At 51.9% G+C, this 16190-nt stretch overlaps 1 protein-coding gene and 2 long non-coding RNA genes across 6 annotated transcripts in view; 1 reads left to right on the forward strand and 2 right to left on the reverse strand.

Annotated features, from left to right (window-relative positions):
- LOC115285657 overlaps positions 1–1110 on the reverse strand; it is a 1612-nt gene extending 502 nt beyond the window's left edge. Inside the window, exon 1 of the long non-coding RNA XR_003905631.1 lies at positions 917–1110. This is a non-coding gene — a long non-coding RNA (uncharacterized LOC115285657). The remainder of the gene's footprint in view (positions 1–916) is intronic.
- Positions 73–14735, forward strand: CXCL12 (C-X-C motif chemokine ligand 12). 3 transcript variants are annotated; one of them, XM_029932164.1, is made up of 4 exons: positions 73–192; positions 4168–4285; positions 6603–6689; positions 14285–14735. In XM_029932164.1, exons 1-4 carry the CDS (start codon positions 132–134, stop codon positions 14376–14378), a joined length of 360 nt encoding a protein of 119 aa, XP_029788024.1. In that variant the 5' UTR covers positions 73–131; the 3' UTR covers positions 14379–14735. The 3 variants fall into 3 exon arrangements, with proteins under 3 accessions (XP_029788024.1, XP_029788026.1, XP_029788025.1); XM_029932166.1 differs by having other exon boundaries at positions 11794–14374; XM_029932165.1 differs by lacking the exon at positions 14285–14735 and adding an exon at positions 9295–11787.
- The window catches only part of LOC115285658, a 16177-nt gene continuing 8234 nt past the window's right edge, over positions 8248–16190 (reverse strand). For both annotated transcript variants that reach the window (XR_003905632.1, XR_003905633.1), the window contains exons 3-4: positions 13042–13143; positions 8248–8353 (exon numbers count right to left, since the gene is read on the reverse strand). This is a non-coding gene — a long non-coding RNA (uncharacterized LOC115285658). The remainder of the gene's footprint in view (positions 8354–13041; positions 13144–16190) is intronic.

Below are 16190 nucleotides of genomic sequence, written 5' to 3' on the forward strand. Positions count from 1 at the left end.
CGCCCCGCCCCGCCCCGCCCGGCTCGCGCCTCTAAAGTGCCCGGCGCGCGCCTCCCGCCGCCGCACTTTCACTCTCCGCCACTGCGTTCGCTCCGCGTCCCGCCCGCGTCCGCCTGCCGTCCGCCGGTGCCATGGATGCCAAGGTCGTCGCCGTGCTGGCCCTCGTGCTGGCTGCGCTCTGCCTCAGCGACGGTGAGTGCGCTCGGCTCCTCTGCCCACGCCCGCGCCATCGCGTGCTAACCGGGCTCGCGCCGCCTTGCACAGGGGAGGTCGAGGCAGTCTCCCTTCGCGGGGCGCTGCGATCGAAGCCCCGAGCGTAGCAGCCACCGCCGGCCCTGAAGCTTCGCACTCCGCAGCTGGGCTCGGGGTCCGGGAAGGTGAGCGGCTGCACAGGGTCGGACAGGATAACTGGCTGGGAGCGCGCCGGCGGCGCCGGGGAGTAGAGCGGAGTCGGGAGCCTGCGGCGCCGGGCTCTTGTCCCCCTTGATCGTACCGCCAGCCAGTGCCCTCCAGCGCGCGGCTCGGTGTCTCCAAGCCGAGGGACTCCGAGGTCCCGCTGCGCCGGGTGCTGGAGAGGCGTGTGCGAGACAGCACTTCGAGAAGCGCGTCTCGCATCGCGACGCGCTCCTGGTGGCGGTGCGGCCGGTGCTGCTGGGCGGCGTCCCCTCTAGGCGAGGCTGGCCCTCTCTCCGCGCACCCACCCTGGCAAGGCTTGGCGGGCGAGCCCAAACAGAGCAGCTGTCGGGTTTGCGCCCCCCGCGCGGTTGCGCTTCTGCACAGCTCCGCGGTCCGCAACGACGCGGCTTACCCGGGCGCGCGTCCAGCCACTGCTTCCTTGCCTCTTCCCGGGGTCACCGAAGAGAAGCCCAGGGGCCGCCGGGGTCGCTCGTGCCCCTTCCCTGTCCCCCAAACACACCTGCAGACTGGCGCCTTTGTTACCGGCCAGGCCGTCGTTCTTCCCTCAGAATGAGCGCAGCAGCAAAGTTCAATCGCCAAGGCCTTAGGCCACTGGGAAAGGTGGTGTCCCGTTTCGCTGGGAGAGGGAGAGAGCTGTTTTTTTTTTTTTTCCTTCGGAAGCTTAAGAGAAACCTCGCTGTCCTGTCACAGGACACCGCTGCTGCAAAAGAAAATAAACCGTTGGCTTTAAACACACGAAACAAGCCGTGTTGGTCGGCTCTTTCCTTTCTTGGCTGCGAGGTTGCCAACAAAGACTGCACGGGGTTGGAGGACATTTCGAGTGTTCCTTGGGGCAGCGGCCGGCCAGGCAGGGCCTGAGGGCTGGCAGCCCTAGGCTGGGTTCCTGCTGCTGACCCTCTGGGTCCTCACAGGCAGTGGCCTGAAGCCAGTGGGGTAAGGTGAGCATGCACGTGTCTGGGCCAGGCGGCAGGGCCAGGGCTCACAGGGGATCACAGCTGACTGCCTAGGAAGTGTTCTTTATAAGTGCAGCAAGTTGGTCAGAGCTGCAGAGGGACCTCCTAGCCACAAGAAAAAGTATGCGAGGCTGAGTCTCTGTGCTGCTGAAGCCCTGGGTCACCTGGGTCATAGGGGACACTCTGGTTTGAGCATTAACAATGGAGTGTCTGGTGAGAGTGGAAGTGTCATCCTGCACCTCTCCAGGGACATGGTGCTTCCCCTAGCTGCCCTCCTCCCCTGGTGGCTGCAGAAAGGACAGGAATGCAGGGACCCAGGTGTAGCCTGCCTAGAAGGAGCAGAGAGGGAGCAGGGAGCCTCACTAACAGACTCATCCTGACCCTGGGAAGGGTTGGTTGTTTGTCCCCCTGAATTGCCCTCTTGACGGCCAAGTGGCCAGATCCGGGTGTTGGGCTCTAGGTCTGTCTGGTTCTCCTTGCGTGTATCGGCTCTAATATACTTCTTGACCTCCTGGAGCCCGTGTGCCCATACTGGGTTCCAGGGCTGCACTTGGAGAGATACTCTTGTTCAGGGTCAGGCTCAGGCGCCCGCCCTCCCTCCCCCTGACCTCAGCCAAGCAGCTGGGGCTCTAGATGCCCTGGGCTTTCAGGGGTTATATCCATCCAGGCCGGACCCCATTCTGAGGCCCGGTTGGAGAGGCTGGCCAGGGCTCTGCTGCATTAAGAGTAGAAGGTTCTCTTAGAACTGCTCCTGAACAGAGCCAAGTGCACCAGGTCCCAACCCTGGCAACATCTAGGCCAATCAGGTGTCTGGCCTGTACACAGAGTCCCATCCAAACTAGTTGGAAAAGTTAGTAATATTGACAAAAAGCTGGAGGAGAGGACACCAGGTGAGTTCTCTAGGTAAGAACCCTGGGGCTCTGTCCCTTTAAAAAAAACCTATTGAAATTCCCCGCTTGATAGGCAGGCAACTAGGTCCTGGGAGCAGGAATAAGAATTGCCTTTGAAGGAAATGGATAATCCCAGGGGGTAGAGGGGGGAAAAGAGAGAAGAGAAAGCCTGTGTTTTGGGCTCAGAATCAGCTCTGATTTCTGGCCTGATCTCCACTATTTGGTTAGTGGAGCCAGAAGAGCTTCCCCATGATGGGAGAGCAGCAGCCCCCACCCCCACCGGCAGCCCCCACCGGCTGAAGCACTCACACTGTGTCCCTTTCAGCTTGCTGCTGCACTAGGTTTGGGACCCTTTCTGTGTCACCACTCAGCCCCAGTTCCCCAGTCCCTGGGCAGATCTGGAGGACACAGGAACATTCCAAAGAGCCTGGAGGCAGGACACTCAGAGGGTAGACTTTGGTTTCTCCTTTAAGCAGACCCTTTAGCCCCCAGGCCCCCTTTACCCAGACCACCCAGCCCCCAGCCCCTGGTGGCTTTCCCAGGCGATCTGGTTACAGGGCAGCATGGGCAGTACAATACAATCATCTACCCCAGGGATTGGGTGCAGTTGCTGAAAGCTGGGCCCCAGCAATGACTTTCTGGAGTCAGTTCGGATATACAGGTGAAGGCTGCTCCCGGGGCACCCTCCGGGGCCCTGAGCCACTGAGCAGCCTGAAATCCTTACTTGTTTTTAGGGATTCAAGTTTGATCCTAGGGGCCTGAGTGGTCTTCTTTTTCCCTGACTTGATGGCTAAATAGATTGCTGTTTGCAAGCCATGCCGTCTCTGAACTGAACACAGTTTTTAGAAAAAATTAAGTCCCCTTACAAGGTTTTGTGTAGCTTCCTCAGGTCTCTTGCCCCAAAACACGGAACTTCAGAACCACTGGGAGGCCTCTAGGAGCTCTGTAAACAGGCAAACTTTTTTTTTTTAATCTCTGGACTAAATATTCTCAGACATACATTTAATCCCTGATGAAAGGATCCACAAATTCAAATAATTTGGAGTATTAAGTAGGGCTTGGATAAAATCTGCAGGAAAGAAAAAAAAAATAGCCCACAAAGATCGCAGCCCCCCAGGGCTTGCAATTCTAGACTTAAAGGGTGAGTAGTGGTGGGTTCTGCCTGAGCCCTCTGCTTATTTAAACTAATGAGTGTCAATTATGGCATTTTGCAAATTGGTGAATTGGCAAACAAAGAGGTAATACAAACCCAGGAGGCTGTAGCATCCTGCACAATGAAAGCCACTTTTGACTCCAGTCCTGATAATCTCCCAGCCTTCAGGGGAGTGAGGGGGAGAAGGTGGACCCTTGGCCTGCCCTCTGGGGACTCCCAGGTAGGAAATCTGCCGGGATTCCTTTGTGGTTGCCTGGGTGTAAGGTGAATGTGAGGAGAGAAGATTGCAGGTGGGGGGAGGGCAGCATTCCCAGGGCGCCGCTGCTTCTGGAGCCTCCTGCTTCTCCCTCCTCTTTCCCTGAGTTGGGGGGAAGGGAGTGGGGAAGGCTTATTTAGTTGGCCCTGGGGCAGTTTATTTTGCAAAGAATAACTGGGAAACCCAGTACCTTGGACTGAAACAGTTGTCTCCTGAGATTAATATATTTTATCTTAAGACTCTGAAGGGGGGGTTGGGGATTTCTTTTAATTCCCCCACCCCCCAGGAGCCAGCTCTCCGCAGGTCCATTTGCCCTCCCGGAGCTCACTGTGCTGCCCAAGAGGTCTTAGCAAGGATGCACCCATGACCTGACCCAAGGCTCTGGATCCTAACATCATTCCCCCACCTTAACCCTTGGCTGCAGGCATATTACACACATGTATCTCCAAGGTCTGGCAGGATCATAACACACTGCGTTGTTTTCATTACCTCTTCTAGGGAAACCGGTCAGCCTGAGCTACAGATGTCCGTGCCGATTCTTCGAGAGCCACGTTGCCAGAGCCAACGTCAAGCATCTCAAAATCCTCAACACTCCGAACTGTGCCCTTCAGATCGTGTAAGTCCAAACATCACCTTCCAGGAGTGTTGAATCTAATGGCACCTAGCTCAAAACTTGTAAATGCTGGAAAGCCGGCACATGCTGAGCCACCAGCCTTGAACTTGGCATAATTAGAGGCAGCTGTGATTACTACCAGGCCCTGGAGTAAGCCACTAGGCAGGAGCTTCAAAAGCCACTCTTACCCTTGGCTCCCTGCTGTGCCCCAAGTGGATCTTGTTTCTCTTTTCCAAGTTTCCTCCCTCAGCACAGGAAATGGGAGTATAGATGGATGCCTCCAGACTAGGGAAACAAGGGCTTCACCAGAATTTCCTCCAAAGTCCAGTAAATTAGCCAGCCCTTTGCTAGTAACAGTTGTCTCTGCTGCCAGTCTCCAGGCTTTGGTGATCTAATCTAAATGGATTCATCCTTTATCACACAGCCAAACCTCGCAAGACCCAAATTCAGGCAAAGTCTTTAACCGTTGGGTAAAACTCAAAATTTTCAGCTCCCCTCACTGCATTTTCTCAAACGCAACACGGAAGTTTTTGGTTTTGCTGGTGTTGAGGACAGCTGTTGATACTTGGTTTCATCCGTGTGAAGAAGGAGGCAGACTGAAGCTACACCCACACAACACAGGAACTCTCGGCTGGCTTAGGAGGAGAGCCGTGCGTGCCGTTCGTCACTTGGCCCTCGGTGCTCAGACGCACCCGTGCCTGCACATGGCGAGTTGTGGTCACGTGGCTAGACTCCAAGGTGCCAAGGCTAAGGGTCCCTCCTGGGGAGCTTACCTCCTGCAAAGTCCCAGTGCTGAGAATGGGGAGGGGGCACAACAGTTGGAAGGGAAGCTGCAACTGCCAGAAGCCTTTTCCACCTGATACCAACTGTTTGTTTTTGTCTTTTTGTGCTAGCCTTTGCTGCCTTGAATGTGTTTGTCATTTGCAGGATGTTTTAGACCTGCTAGAAGATGGATGTTTTTTTCACTTACTTTCTTTTATTTTTTTTAATATAAGTATTTTTTAATGTTTATTCATTTTTGAGAGACAGCATGAGCAGGGGAAGGGCAGAGAGAGGGAGACACAGAATCAGAAGCAGGCTCCAGGCTCTGAGCTGTCAGCACAGTTCATGAACTGTGAGATCATGCCCTGAGCCTAAGTCGGATGCTTAACCGACTGAGCCACCCAGGCACACCCGTCACTTATTTTCTTAAAATAAGTACTATCTCTTCTTTGAGAAGTATTTTATCAGACATTGAAGTTAGCTCCATAGACCTGCTTTGTAGTTCAGATTACACTGGTCCACTTGCTAGGAATGTACCTAGAAGTTAAAGAAGCCAGACATGATTCGCTGGTGTGGGCAAACACAGAATTAGTTAAGAAGCAGTGGCGGCCTTTACACCCCTTGTTCTGTACCACGTCCTTCCTCTGCATGTATCAGTCACTTAACAGGCAGGCTGTATGACTCCCAGCGGTGTCCCCAAGCCACTGTACTGGCCTTAGTTGTCCACATAGAGCCACGCGTGGCTGGGCAGCAGAGTCCTCAGACTGCTTCAGTTTGCCTGGTACCCAGGGTTTTAGGGAGGACACCTGGAGAGTGAAGTCCAGTCTTCCCCAGGGAGGCTGGGGGAGGTGTGAGTGGGGCAGAGGCTTAGGAGGAAGGTGCCTTTAGAATTTGAAAAAAAAAAAAAATGTGACCATGGAATATTGAGGGACGTTGTAAAATCTCTCTGGAAACCATTCTCTGGCAAATTGCCTGCACTGTCCCTCCCTCCCAGCCCTGTCACCTCTCTTCCCCAGACTACCCCAGAGCTTCTTTGCAGGCCTCCTACCTCCAGGCTTACTCTTAAGTCTGTTTACCACATACTTCCAAGATGATGCATCCAAATAAAAACCTGCCTTTGTCGCTCTCCAATGTAAGTCCCCGTGATGATCTTACAAAGTCCCACCCCCTTGCCCCTACACCTGGCCACCCACTTCTTGAATGCCCATCTTCCTCCACACCCTCTATGCAGGTGCTTCTTTGGTGTCTTTGCTCTTGCTTTTCTCTCCCCCTTGATTTCACCCGCCCAGCTCCCTCCCATCCCTCAAAGACCAACTCAGATGTTCCCTGGTGTGCATTCTCCCTGGGCTCCCCGGGAAAGCCTCCCGCTCTCTCTGCGACAGGACTTGACACAACGCTAGGAATATGTTCCCCTGAGTTCCTCCCAAACCCGAGCCCGCCACATGGGGCACGTGGCACCGGTGAGGGTCCTGACATCGAGTCAGGGGAGTGGGTGCCCACATCCTGGCAGCGCCTCCTTCCGTTCAGCCGCACACTGTCGCCTCTTCTGTTTTGGCAGGGCGAGGCTGAAGAACAACAATAGACAAGTGTGCATTGACCCGAAGTTGAAGTGGATTCAGGAATACCTGGAGAAAGCTTTAAACAAGTAAGCACAACAGCCAAAAAGGACTTTCCACTAGATCCACTTGAGGAAAGCTAAAAACCCGTGTGGCAGACGGAAGGGCGAGGTGCGGGGGAGGAAGACCTGAATGGGGGGGACCAGGTGTGCCTTGGGGGTAGCGCACTGACCTGGGAACGGGCTTGAGGTCGGCCCGGCATGTAGTCAACCGCATTTATAGTCTATGGTACGATACCGCAGCTTATGTCCACCCAGGCCCCCGTACCCTTGCGCACTGGCTGTTCTACAACTGGGGTTTTTCTAAGAAATTCTATTGTACTGACAGCACTTCCTGCTGTCGGTTTTCTCGTAATCCTCATAATCACATCATTCCCATTATCTTTTTTTAATCAGTGATGACTTCGATCTGTATTCAGTTTGTTGTGGAACTTTTCTTCCTTTGTCCCTGGGGTGTCTGGGCACAGTCAGGTGACGGCCAAGCATGGAGCTCAGAAAAGTGTCCTTCCTCCAGACTCAGAGGAAGATAGTGGGCGGCTCCCGCAGGGGTGCCTGTCCTAGAATGACAGCACAAGGTGACCCTCTGATACTGACCTGTACTAGGCAACGGCCACCACCTCTGCCTCCTCTTTCGAGCTCAGTGATTGGATCTGTAGGCTCCGTGTAGAGGCTACTGTCACTGGGGACTGTGCTCAGAGACCCTCTCCCAGTCATTCCCAGGCCTCTCCCCGCCTCCAGTAACATGCTTTCATCTTGCTTCTGCTTCCCATTTCTGTACATGCTCGGTGGGAGGAGAGGGATTGCTGGGGCTCCTGCCCTACAGCCCTCTCCTCTCTCCGCCCTCCCCTCCTGCTCAGGCCCTCTGGGAGAATCTTCTCTGGCCTCCCCCAGAATGGGGCTGGCCCTCTTCCTGGCGGGGTGGGAGATCCTGTCTCCACCTCCCCTCAAAAGGCAGGTCTTTGCAGACTCGAATGCAATTTTCAATCTGGACTTGTTTTGAGGAATTTGGTTCTGTGATTGCCTCTGATGCTTATATATGCCATGGAGGCTCTGCACACTCTGCAATCAGAAGTGAAAAAACAAATGAATAAATGAGCCTCTTGCCGCTAACCCCTCCTCCTGAAACTACAGCAGAGTTTCAGGCTCCAATCAGAAATGTTGGCAAGGTGACATTTCCATGGGTAAATGTGATCACACAGATGGGCCTGGTGGTATTTGTATCTTTCTGCAAGGCATTTTTTATATATTTTTTGTGCACATTTTTTTATTGTTTCTTTAGAAAACAATTGTATTTCAGAATATATTTATAGTCGAACAATTCATATATTTGAAGTGGAGCCATATGAAATGTCAGTAGGTTACGTTTCTCTATTATCTTAAACCACTGGCAATTTGTAAAGAAATATATATGATCTATAAATGTGATTGCAGCTTTTTAATGTTTAGCCACAGTGTTATTTTTTCACTTGTACTAAAATTGTATCCAATGTGAGATTATATGCACTAGCAATAAAAATGCTAATTGTTTCATGGTATCAACCTCCTACTGGATGTGGGAATTTTTTTACCTGAAATAAAATCCGTTAGTTGTTAGACATGGGGCTCAGATACATTTCTGGAGTTTATGAAGATGAGGTGGCCTGCTGGTCAGGTGCCTTGAGTCCCTCCTGCTGAGTTCACATATGAGCACGGGCCTGGCTCAGGAACAGATGAGAGCTGCAACCTAAGTTTTTGAGCCTTTTTTTTTTCTTCCAAAAACCCGATAGAAACCACAATGCTAGTTTTCTGAAGAATAATATTTGACTCACTAATTCCTCTTCCCCTTCCTCCTCTTCCTCAGTTCTCCTAACACACCCACGTAATCCCCAGAGACTCGACTCTCATAATATCCAGCTTTCACATTTTCCCATGTAAAAATCCCATAATTCCAGGCCATGGTTAATAGCAAGCTTTCACAGGAGCAGGTGGCCTTACCCCATAAATCATTAAATACCATTCAGCTTGAATCATGTTACTGTGACAGTCATGAGCCAGTTGCTCTAATCAAATTCTGCTAACCAGCTCTCTCCCTTGCTCTCCAGAACAATCCCAGTCGTTCCCAGGGGAGCCCCCAGGCATCCAGAAAGGAGAAGGTGGGATCAGGCCGCCTTCTGTCTCCTCTCATGGACGGCCATCTGAGTGTTGGGCCTCTAACCTCCAAAGTATGATTCAGTGTGAAGTGCAGATATTTTTTTAGCTCAAGCAGAAAGTTCAGCTCTGCACTGAGAAGGAAGGAAGGCTGAGGAGATGGGACTGAGGGGAGTTGGAAGGCCAAGTCCAGCATGGCCCTGGGATTGCCTTCACACCCTTTCAGATGTGAATGCCTTTCCAGGTTGGAAACTTCAGGCAATAGCTGAAATTGGCCATGGCTGTGTAGCCAGTTAACAGATGTTCTGGAGGTCTGGCTAATCCTTCTCTTTGAGTCAGGGGGAAAATGTCCGATTCATTTTAATGAAGTACTTTGCCCAGGGGCCTCCAGGCCTAAGACGGAAGACAGAGTTAAGACTGATCCCAGGCCAGTGTTAAATAGTGTGCAGACTGAGACAGACCCCAGTTCATTTCAACATCATTAATGGTTCTACTGATTTTATCTAAGGGGGCGCAGAGAAGAGAAAATGGGGAAAAGAGAAAAGATAGGAAAAAAGAAGCGACAGAAGAAGAGAAAGGCTGCCCAGAAAAAGAAAAACTAGTTCTCTGCCACTTCGAGATGGACCGCAGTGCACGCTGCTCTTGTCTCTCCCGGCGCTTTGTAAATTTGCTCTAACCCTCCTCCAGGGCACACCCTTTGCCTTCTGTGCAGGTGCTCAGACTTTCTTGGAGGAGCAGCACTCCTCTGGCCACACTGGCTCCCGTATTTAGGTGCTTTTTAAGGCCCTTCCTGGTCTGCTAAGTTATGAAGAAAGTAGTTGTGCAGAGACTGGGGCTGTGGTCTGGGACGAGGAGACTATGCTCAGGACTCTGTCTGGAGCGGCCTGGGGTCTCTGGTATTGCCCTGGGCTGCTGAACCCCACCCGTCCTCCACTCCCTCTCTCACAAGTGCCCGTGACCGCCGGAGCACACAGGCTCTACCCACTCACAGTCTGCCTTCCTGCTGAGGCCAGAGTGCAGCTGCCCAGTCTGCACAGAGCCATCTGTGCAGCAGTGGAGCCTCCATCAGCAAGGGCCCTCTGCCGTCCCCTTGACCACTGCTGGTGCTGCCTGGCACAGCCTTTGTGGGGCCAAGCTAGCCTTGGCCTTCCCTTTCACAGGTGATGACTGACTTTCCCAAGTGGCCCTCCAGCCCTCTGCTGCCTGGGTGGGACTTCTCCAGGCCTGGGGCTATAAAAGCGGCTTTACCTCCGAGCAGGGGTGGTTTCTGGACACCGAGTGAGTGGCAGCTCTGCATTCCCAGGGAGCAGCTGTGGAAAATACTTCTCAGGGAGCCTCTTGGCTGGGCAATTCGCTTTATAGATTCTTTAAATGGGTCCCTGACACAGAGGAGCTGTGTGAAGGGCCTGTCCCCACCCACCTGCTGGGCGAGTCTCTGTGACCTTGTGCGATTATGTTTCCGGATACCGCTGCCTCAGTTTTCACTCGTGGGAAATACGTGCTTAGAGTGAACATGGTGTTCTAGAAAACTCTAGAACCTTCCTCATACCACCCACAGGTTTATGTCTAAGATTTCTTGCCAAGTCTCTCTAATTTGGACCAGAAGGAGGGGGATCACAGGGGAGAGCAAGGCCCTGATTTCAGTTGTACTTTGAAAAAGGACACCTCGAATGTCTGGACTGTGCTCCTCCTGTCCCACATAAACACCCACCCTGCACCCCAGGCCCCGGGTCATGATTCAGTATGTGGATCCAGAAAGATGAAGTGGTTGGAGCACTGAACAGATGGAATCAGGAGAAGAAAACCTAAGATCCCCGCCCATCAGACTCCCCTGGAACACTGTGTCCCCCTCACGTTTTAAAGCCCAGAACAGCCCATTCCTTTTCCCCATTAGGGAAGCGTCCTGCTAGGGCGCTGCAGCCAAAGTCCCATTATTCCCCATCCCTGTCCCTTCTATCTGGCCAATCTCAGTCTGCGCCCCTCTTGCCAGCATTGGGGATAGCAGGCCTTTTCCAGGGCGTGCAGGGTGCCCACCTGCTCCCCGCCTTCCTAAGGCATCAGGGTGTTTGCTGGTCCTGGGCTGGGTCACCGGCGCTGGGGTAGTCCCACCTCTGCTGAAGCACTCAGGAGCCAGCAGGCCGTGCCCCATGCTCTCCGTTCCTCATACAGCAGGAACAGCATGTCTCTGTGCCTCAAGAGGGGCGGCAGGTCCATCCTGAACACCATGGGGGGCTTTTGCTATCTAGCAGTGGTGGGTCAAGCTATTGCTGCTCTGAGGTGACAGACTGCTCTCTGCAGTGCCTTCCACTCCTGCTGGGGGAGCTGGGGCTGGGGGGACCAAGACGGGTGGCCCCACTTTAAGAAAAGCAGACAGGCTCCAGTCCTGTCCTCCTATGACTTCACTGGCCCTGGGCACTCACTGTATCTGACAAGCTGACGTAGTGCCAGCCTCGCTGAAGACAGGGTGGCCATGGAAGAGAGAAGCGCCGGACTCCATTCTGTTTTCAGTTGAAGCTAGGCAGTGCTGCGTGAATGGTGCATGGTCCCTGCACCATCTCAGGGTTACCCCTGCCGTGCTGGCCAAGAGATCCTGGGACCAGTCGGGGGTGGGGGGGTTCATGGAGGTGGTTGCTGGTGCCAAAGCCCCCTACAGGCTGGCAGCCTGCTCCGGGCTCTGTGTGGGACTGGGCCACACTGAGGCAAGGGGCTGCCAGCCCTCCGTCCATGCCCTGTCGTGTGACCACTGTGCCACGCCGTCCGTCTATGTGCCCTTGTTTGTCCGCTGTGCCCCATGCTAACTGCACCCAGCTTTCTTCTCCACTTCCCATTTTCTGCCCATCCCTCTGCTTCAGCCCCGGCTGCCTCTCTCGCCACCCTCCCCCTTCCCAGGGCCTTGGAAAGGAGGCACACGGCGGCCCTGCTGCAGCGGGGCTCGGCATCTTAGGCTCGTGGCCTGGCTGCCGTGGGAACCCGCCTTAACGGTGTCTCCCTCTGTTCTTGTTAACAGGAGATTCAAGCTGTGAGAGGCGCAGGTTGGGTCAGGCGCCTGAGGAAGCCTTACAGTAGGAGCCCAGGTCTGAAACCAGTGTTAGGAAGAGCCTGCAGTGGCTCCCCATGCGCCCAGGCAGGGCCCAGTACATTTCCAAGGGCTTTCTTTTGCACAGTTTGCCTTTATGTTCACCATTTGATTATGTAGCAAAATATATGGTGTTTATTCTTCATTTAGTTTGATTATCCCAGTGTCACTGGTGACAGATAGGAACTTAGACTAAGGCCATTATTTTACTTGCTTTGTTATAATATCTTTCCCGTGGAGCCCCTCACCCAACTGGAGGTTCCTGAGTTTTGTATCTCCCTGAGCTGTGCAGGCTGAGACCCCAGATCATCCTGTTCTAGGATGGAGAGCCCCTGGGACGGATCAGAACCAGGGCAGACCCTAGTGGAGGCTGCCCCGTGCAAGGGGGGGAGCTGCAGGGACAAGTTTAGAGAGTCAGACGGGAGCCTCGCCCTTCCTCGGGGTGAGAGCTGGGGCCTTCCCCACTGGTGAGCATCACAGGGCTTCCCCGAGCTGAGGCAGGCAGGGGCGTGAGGCCAGGGCAGGGGGAGCGCGCCCCTCATCCTGAGCTCTTCTCTACATCCCATCATGCTGTTATCATTCTCTCTCTCATCCATCATCATGTATCTCCAAGACTGTCTCCATCGCCCTGGATAAAGACTCTCTCAAGACCAAAGCTTTCATTTAAACTGGGCACCAAGAAGCAAATCAAAATGTCTTTCATGCCACCCAGTTCTGAAAACACTGTGCACCTATGTGTCTTGTTTGGAATATTGTCCGCTGTCCAACCCTGTGTTCTTGTTCAAAGCCAATGTCCTCGGGGCACACACTGTCAGCTCCTCCGATGCAAAGGCTCAGAGTAAGGAGAGGTCTTTTGACCAGGTTCCTGACTGGGGCTGTGATCCCTCTTGGGTGGACAACCTGGGTTTTCCCACTGATCACAAACCAAGGAAGGATCAACAGAGCCCAGGGGAATGCGGTGTGTACCGGGGTTGACCCAGGAGGACGCCAGCCTTTTACACTTCTACAGGTGGTATCTCAGAACCCTGGGCAGTTTTTTCTCCATTGCATCAAATGTATGATTGTTTAGGCAATAACATGAAAAGAATCTTCAACTCTGTTTTTGGTTTTGGAAACCTGACCCATAAAATAATGAATCCTGGACATGAAGATACCTTCCCAATTAAAATCTAACCTCACCTTTTCTCCCACTTGGTCCCACCATCTGCTACCTTGTACGGTGGCATCCGGACTTCGCCACTGCTGTCATCTTGTGCTTCCAGAACGTCCATCCCAGTTTTCCTGTTAGAAAAGAGCGGGTATTTGGGAAAGTAGGTTAAAACCCCCACGTGTAGAGTGTTTTCCGTGACTGAGGCCAGTTTGTAGATTTGCATTAAACAGTTTAAATGCAGCAGGTAGGCACTTGAGGGGTTTTTGCTTGATGTGTTTTGTTTCACATTTCGTCTTATAAATACTTTGCCCTTTTGGCTCAATATCCCGGTAAAAATATTAACTTAAGAAAATGGAAGAAAAGAAGGGCAAAACAAAGAAATGTATCCATTGAGAGGACGCTGTAAACAACATGCAGAAAGTATAGTCTAGCAAAATAATCTTGAATTGTAGGTGTTTTTAGATTTAATGATCTTTGTGTTATCAGTAATATGTTAATATTTCCATAAATATTCCTTTATATAGGACCTTCGTGGTGGAAAGCCAATCCCTCAGCCAAACAAAAATGTGTATCAGCTCTATTTTATTGAATAGAATAGAGTACAGGGACCATTATTAGGTAGAAGGAATACAGAGCAGGTTTCAAAACCCTCTTTTGAAATTAACTGGACACTACAGGGCTCTTGAATTATATGTAAAATGATCCATTTTCAGTGGGATAGTCTTTTTCTACATCATCCAGGGTATTTAAAACTGTCATGGAAAATGTGGAACAATATTAAGCAGAGCCATTAAATCTCTTACTCCAAGAAAATAAACGTGGCCCTAAATCTTGATTACAGTTAAAGAATTGTTTGTTTCTCCCCAACAGGTGGGGAAAATAGGTAAGAGTAGAAACTTCAAGGAAAAGTATCTGCCTAACAATTGCTCTCCTTGCAAACTGCTCCTAAGTGGAGACTGCCCAACCAAAGCAAATATGCATTTAAATAGTCAATTTGCAAAGGAAAAGGCTCCCCATCCCCTTTTGATTTAAAAACCCGAGTCAAGTGCATTAATTGATTAGGGATCAACCAGCTGTTCCTCCTGGTCCAGTGCTGCTCTACCTGACCTTCCCCTGGGCTCCGTGTAACCTCCAAGTCTGTGCTCCTTTGCTGGCCTTTGCATCAGGATCTAGGCAGCTGTGGGGCCCGGGTGGGGACCGGGACTCCCATTAGTGCTGTGTGTTTATATCCGAATCTGTGCCATGTGTTGTTTTTCACTGTTCTTTGTCCAGCCCCCAGCCAGGTGCTGAGACCCCAGCGAGGAGGCTCAGGAGGGGGTGGGAAGAGTGTGGACCTGTCCTCCAGAGAAAGGAGGTTCTGCTTTGAGCAGAGGCCCTGAAGAGCCAAAGGTTGCAGTTCCTCCCTGTGTGAAGTCCAAGAACTTCCAAGCTTTTTTTTCATTGGATCCGATTTGACCTTTTTTGGACTGCTGCCTGATATTATGGCCATGGGCTCCCTCACTGGGAGCTCATCACCACCCCTCCCCCTGGGCAGGCGGTGTACCCTTCTGCAGCTGAATGAGAATTGTGGGGTCCCTGTACACGTCTTCCATCTACCTATCTTCCCTGACCCATTCCCAGGGAGCCCTGTCCCTGGGAAATGCTTCCTGGAAACCTTCAAATTCCCTCATCAGACCATTGACATTGCCAAGTTGAAGAAAAAAAAAAAAACCACCCAGGAAACTTGTTAGTCTACAGCCTCGCTGGATTCTCAGTCTCTGAGCAGTGATGGGTTCAGTGTTAAATGTGATAAATACTGTATTTTGTGTTGTTTAAATTACATCTCCCAGATAATGTGAAAATGGTCCAGGAGAAGGCAGCTTCCGTATGCAGTGTGCTTTTTTTTTTTAACAAATAACTCCTTTTGAGAAACAACAATTTCTACTTTGAAGTCATATCAATGAAAAGATGTATATGCACTTATAATTTTTCTAATAAAGACATGTATTCAAATGTAGCAGCCAACCGTTTGAAATTAGTGCTGCCACTTGGAATTTTCCAGACTTGGTTTTTCTTCCTCCAACCCAACACAGAGTGGTTGTGTAATCCTAGCTGCATTGGTTAGTGGAAAACAGGCTATTGTAATCATGATAATCATAAGTAAGAATTCTGCGGGCATGCTTGCCTTTCCTAGTCAACTGATTCCTTGGGGGGGGGGGAATGACACTCCGTTTTCTCTGAATATCCTTGGTTTTTCTGGAATCCCTTCCAAAGGTAAGCCAGTCCTGTATTCTAGAAGGGAAGGTTTTGTGCCAGGGCCCACATATTTGCCTGTCAGCTGGGGGAAGGAAGCCTCCACTTCGTACGTCCCACATCTAGTGGAAGACAAAAGCAGCCCATCCCTAAAGGCACTGTCAAGGTCCCAGCACCCTGCATTATTTTGTGTCCTGCAGTAGGGCCTTTCCTGGAATTTAAAGAGTCTCTCAGCACTGCCAGCACTGTCCAGGATACTGTGACCTGATGGCGAGCCAGATCGAGTTCTGTCCCCACAGATGTCAGCCTTGCACAATGTTCTGCTACATTCTTTCTCATCCACGGCCAACCACACTGGCAAGGAAAAGCCAGCACAAAAGCCCCACATGTCCTCCAGATCCTCTTGCGCATTGGCCTAGACCTGACCACCTTATCTCTGAGCTCAGAACCTCCTGGTTATTTATAGGGTGAACCTGATCGGATTGCTCAGTTGCAGATGGACTGGAGGAAGAAGAAAGGATTCGAGGAGCTCAGGAGAAGAGGCAGCCTGGTGTCCCGGGCGGAGCGTGGGTGTGCAGGTTCGCAGAGCATGCTAGAACTCTGGGCTCTCTGCTCACTGTGTGACTTGAGATACACCACCTGTCTTGAGTCCTGGGCCCCCACAGCCATAACCCAGAGCTTAGTATCCCCAGGAGTTATGCAGACTAGACACTAGACAGGGGTAGTGTATGTTTTCTTCCTTCTCTGCCTGCTGTTTCCTGGATCCACCTGCCTCTGCCTAGACCTCAGCAAAGCTCAGATACTGGAAGTGATCTAGAAAGGCCTCTTCCTCTTAGCTGACAGATGGGGAGAAGCTTCTTGGTTGGGTCTTATTGGTTCCCTGAATGCCTGTGAGTGCTGGTTCCAGCACACTCCACCACATTCAACTCCCGGGAGTGAACACCCT

The sequence above is a fragment of the Suricata suricatta genome, chromosome 2 (genome assembly GCF_006229205.1).
Source record: "Suricata suricatta isolate VVHF042 chromosome 2, meerkat_22Aug2017_6uvM2_HiC, whole genome shotgun sequence".
In the NCBI taxonomy this organism is placed as follows: domain Eukaryota; kingdom Metazoa; phylum Chordata; class Mammalia; order Carnivora; family Herpestidae; genus Suricata; species Suricata suricatta.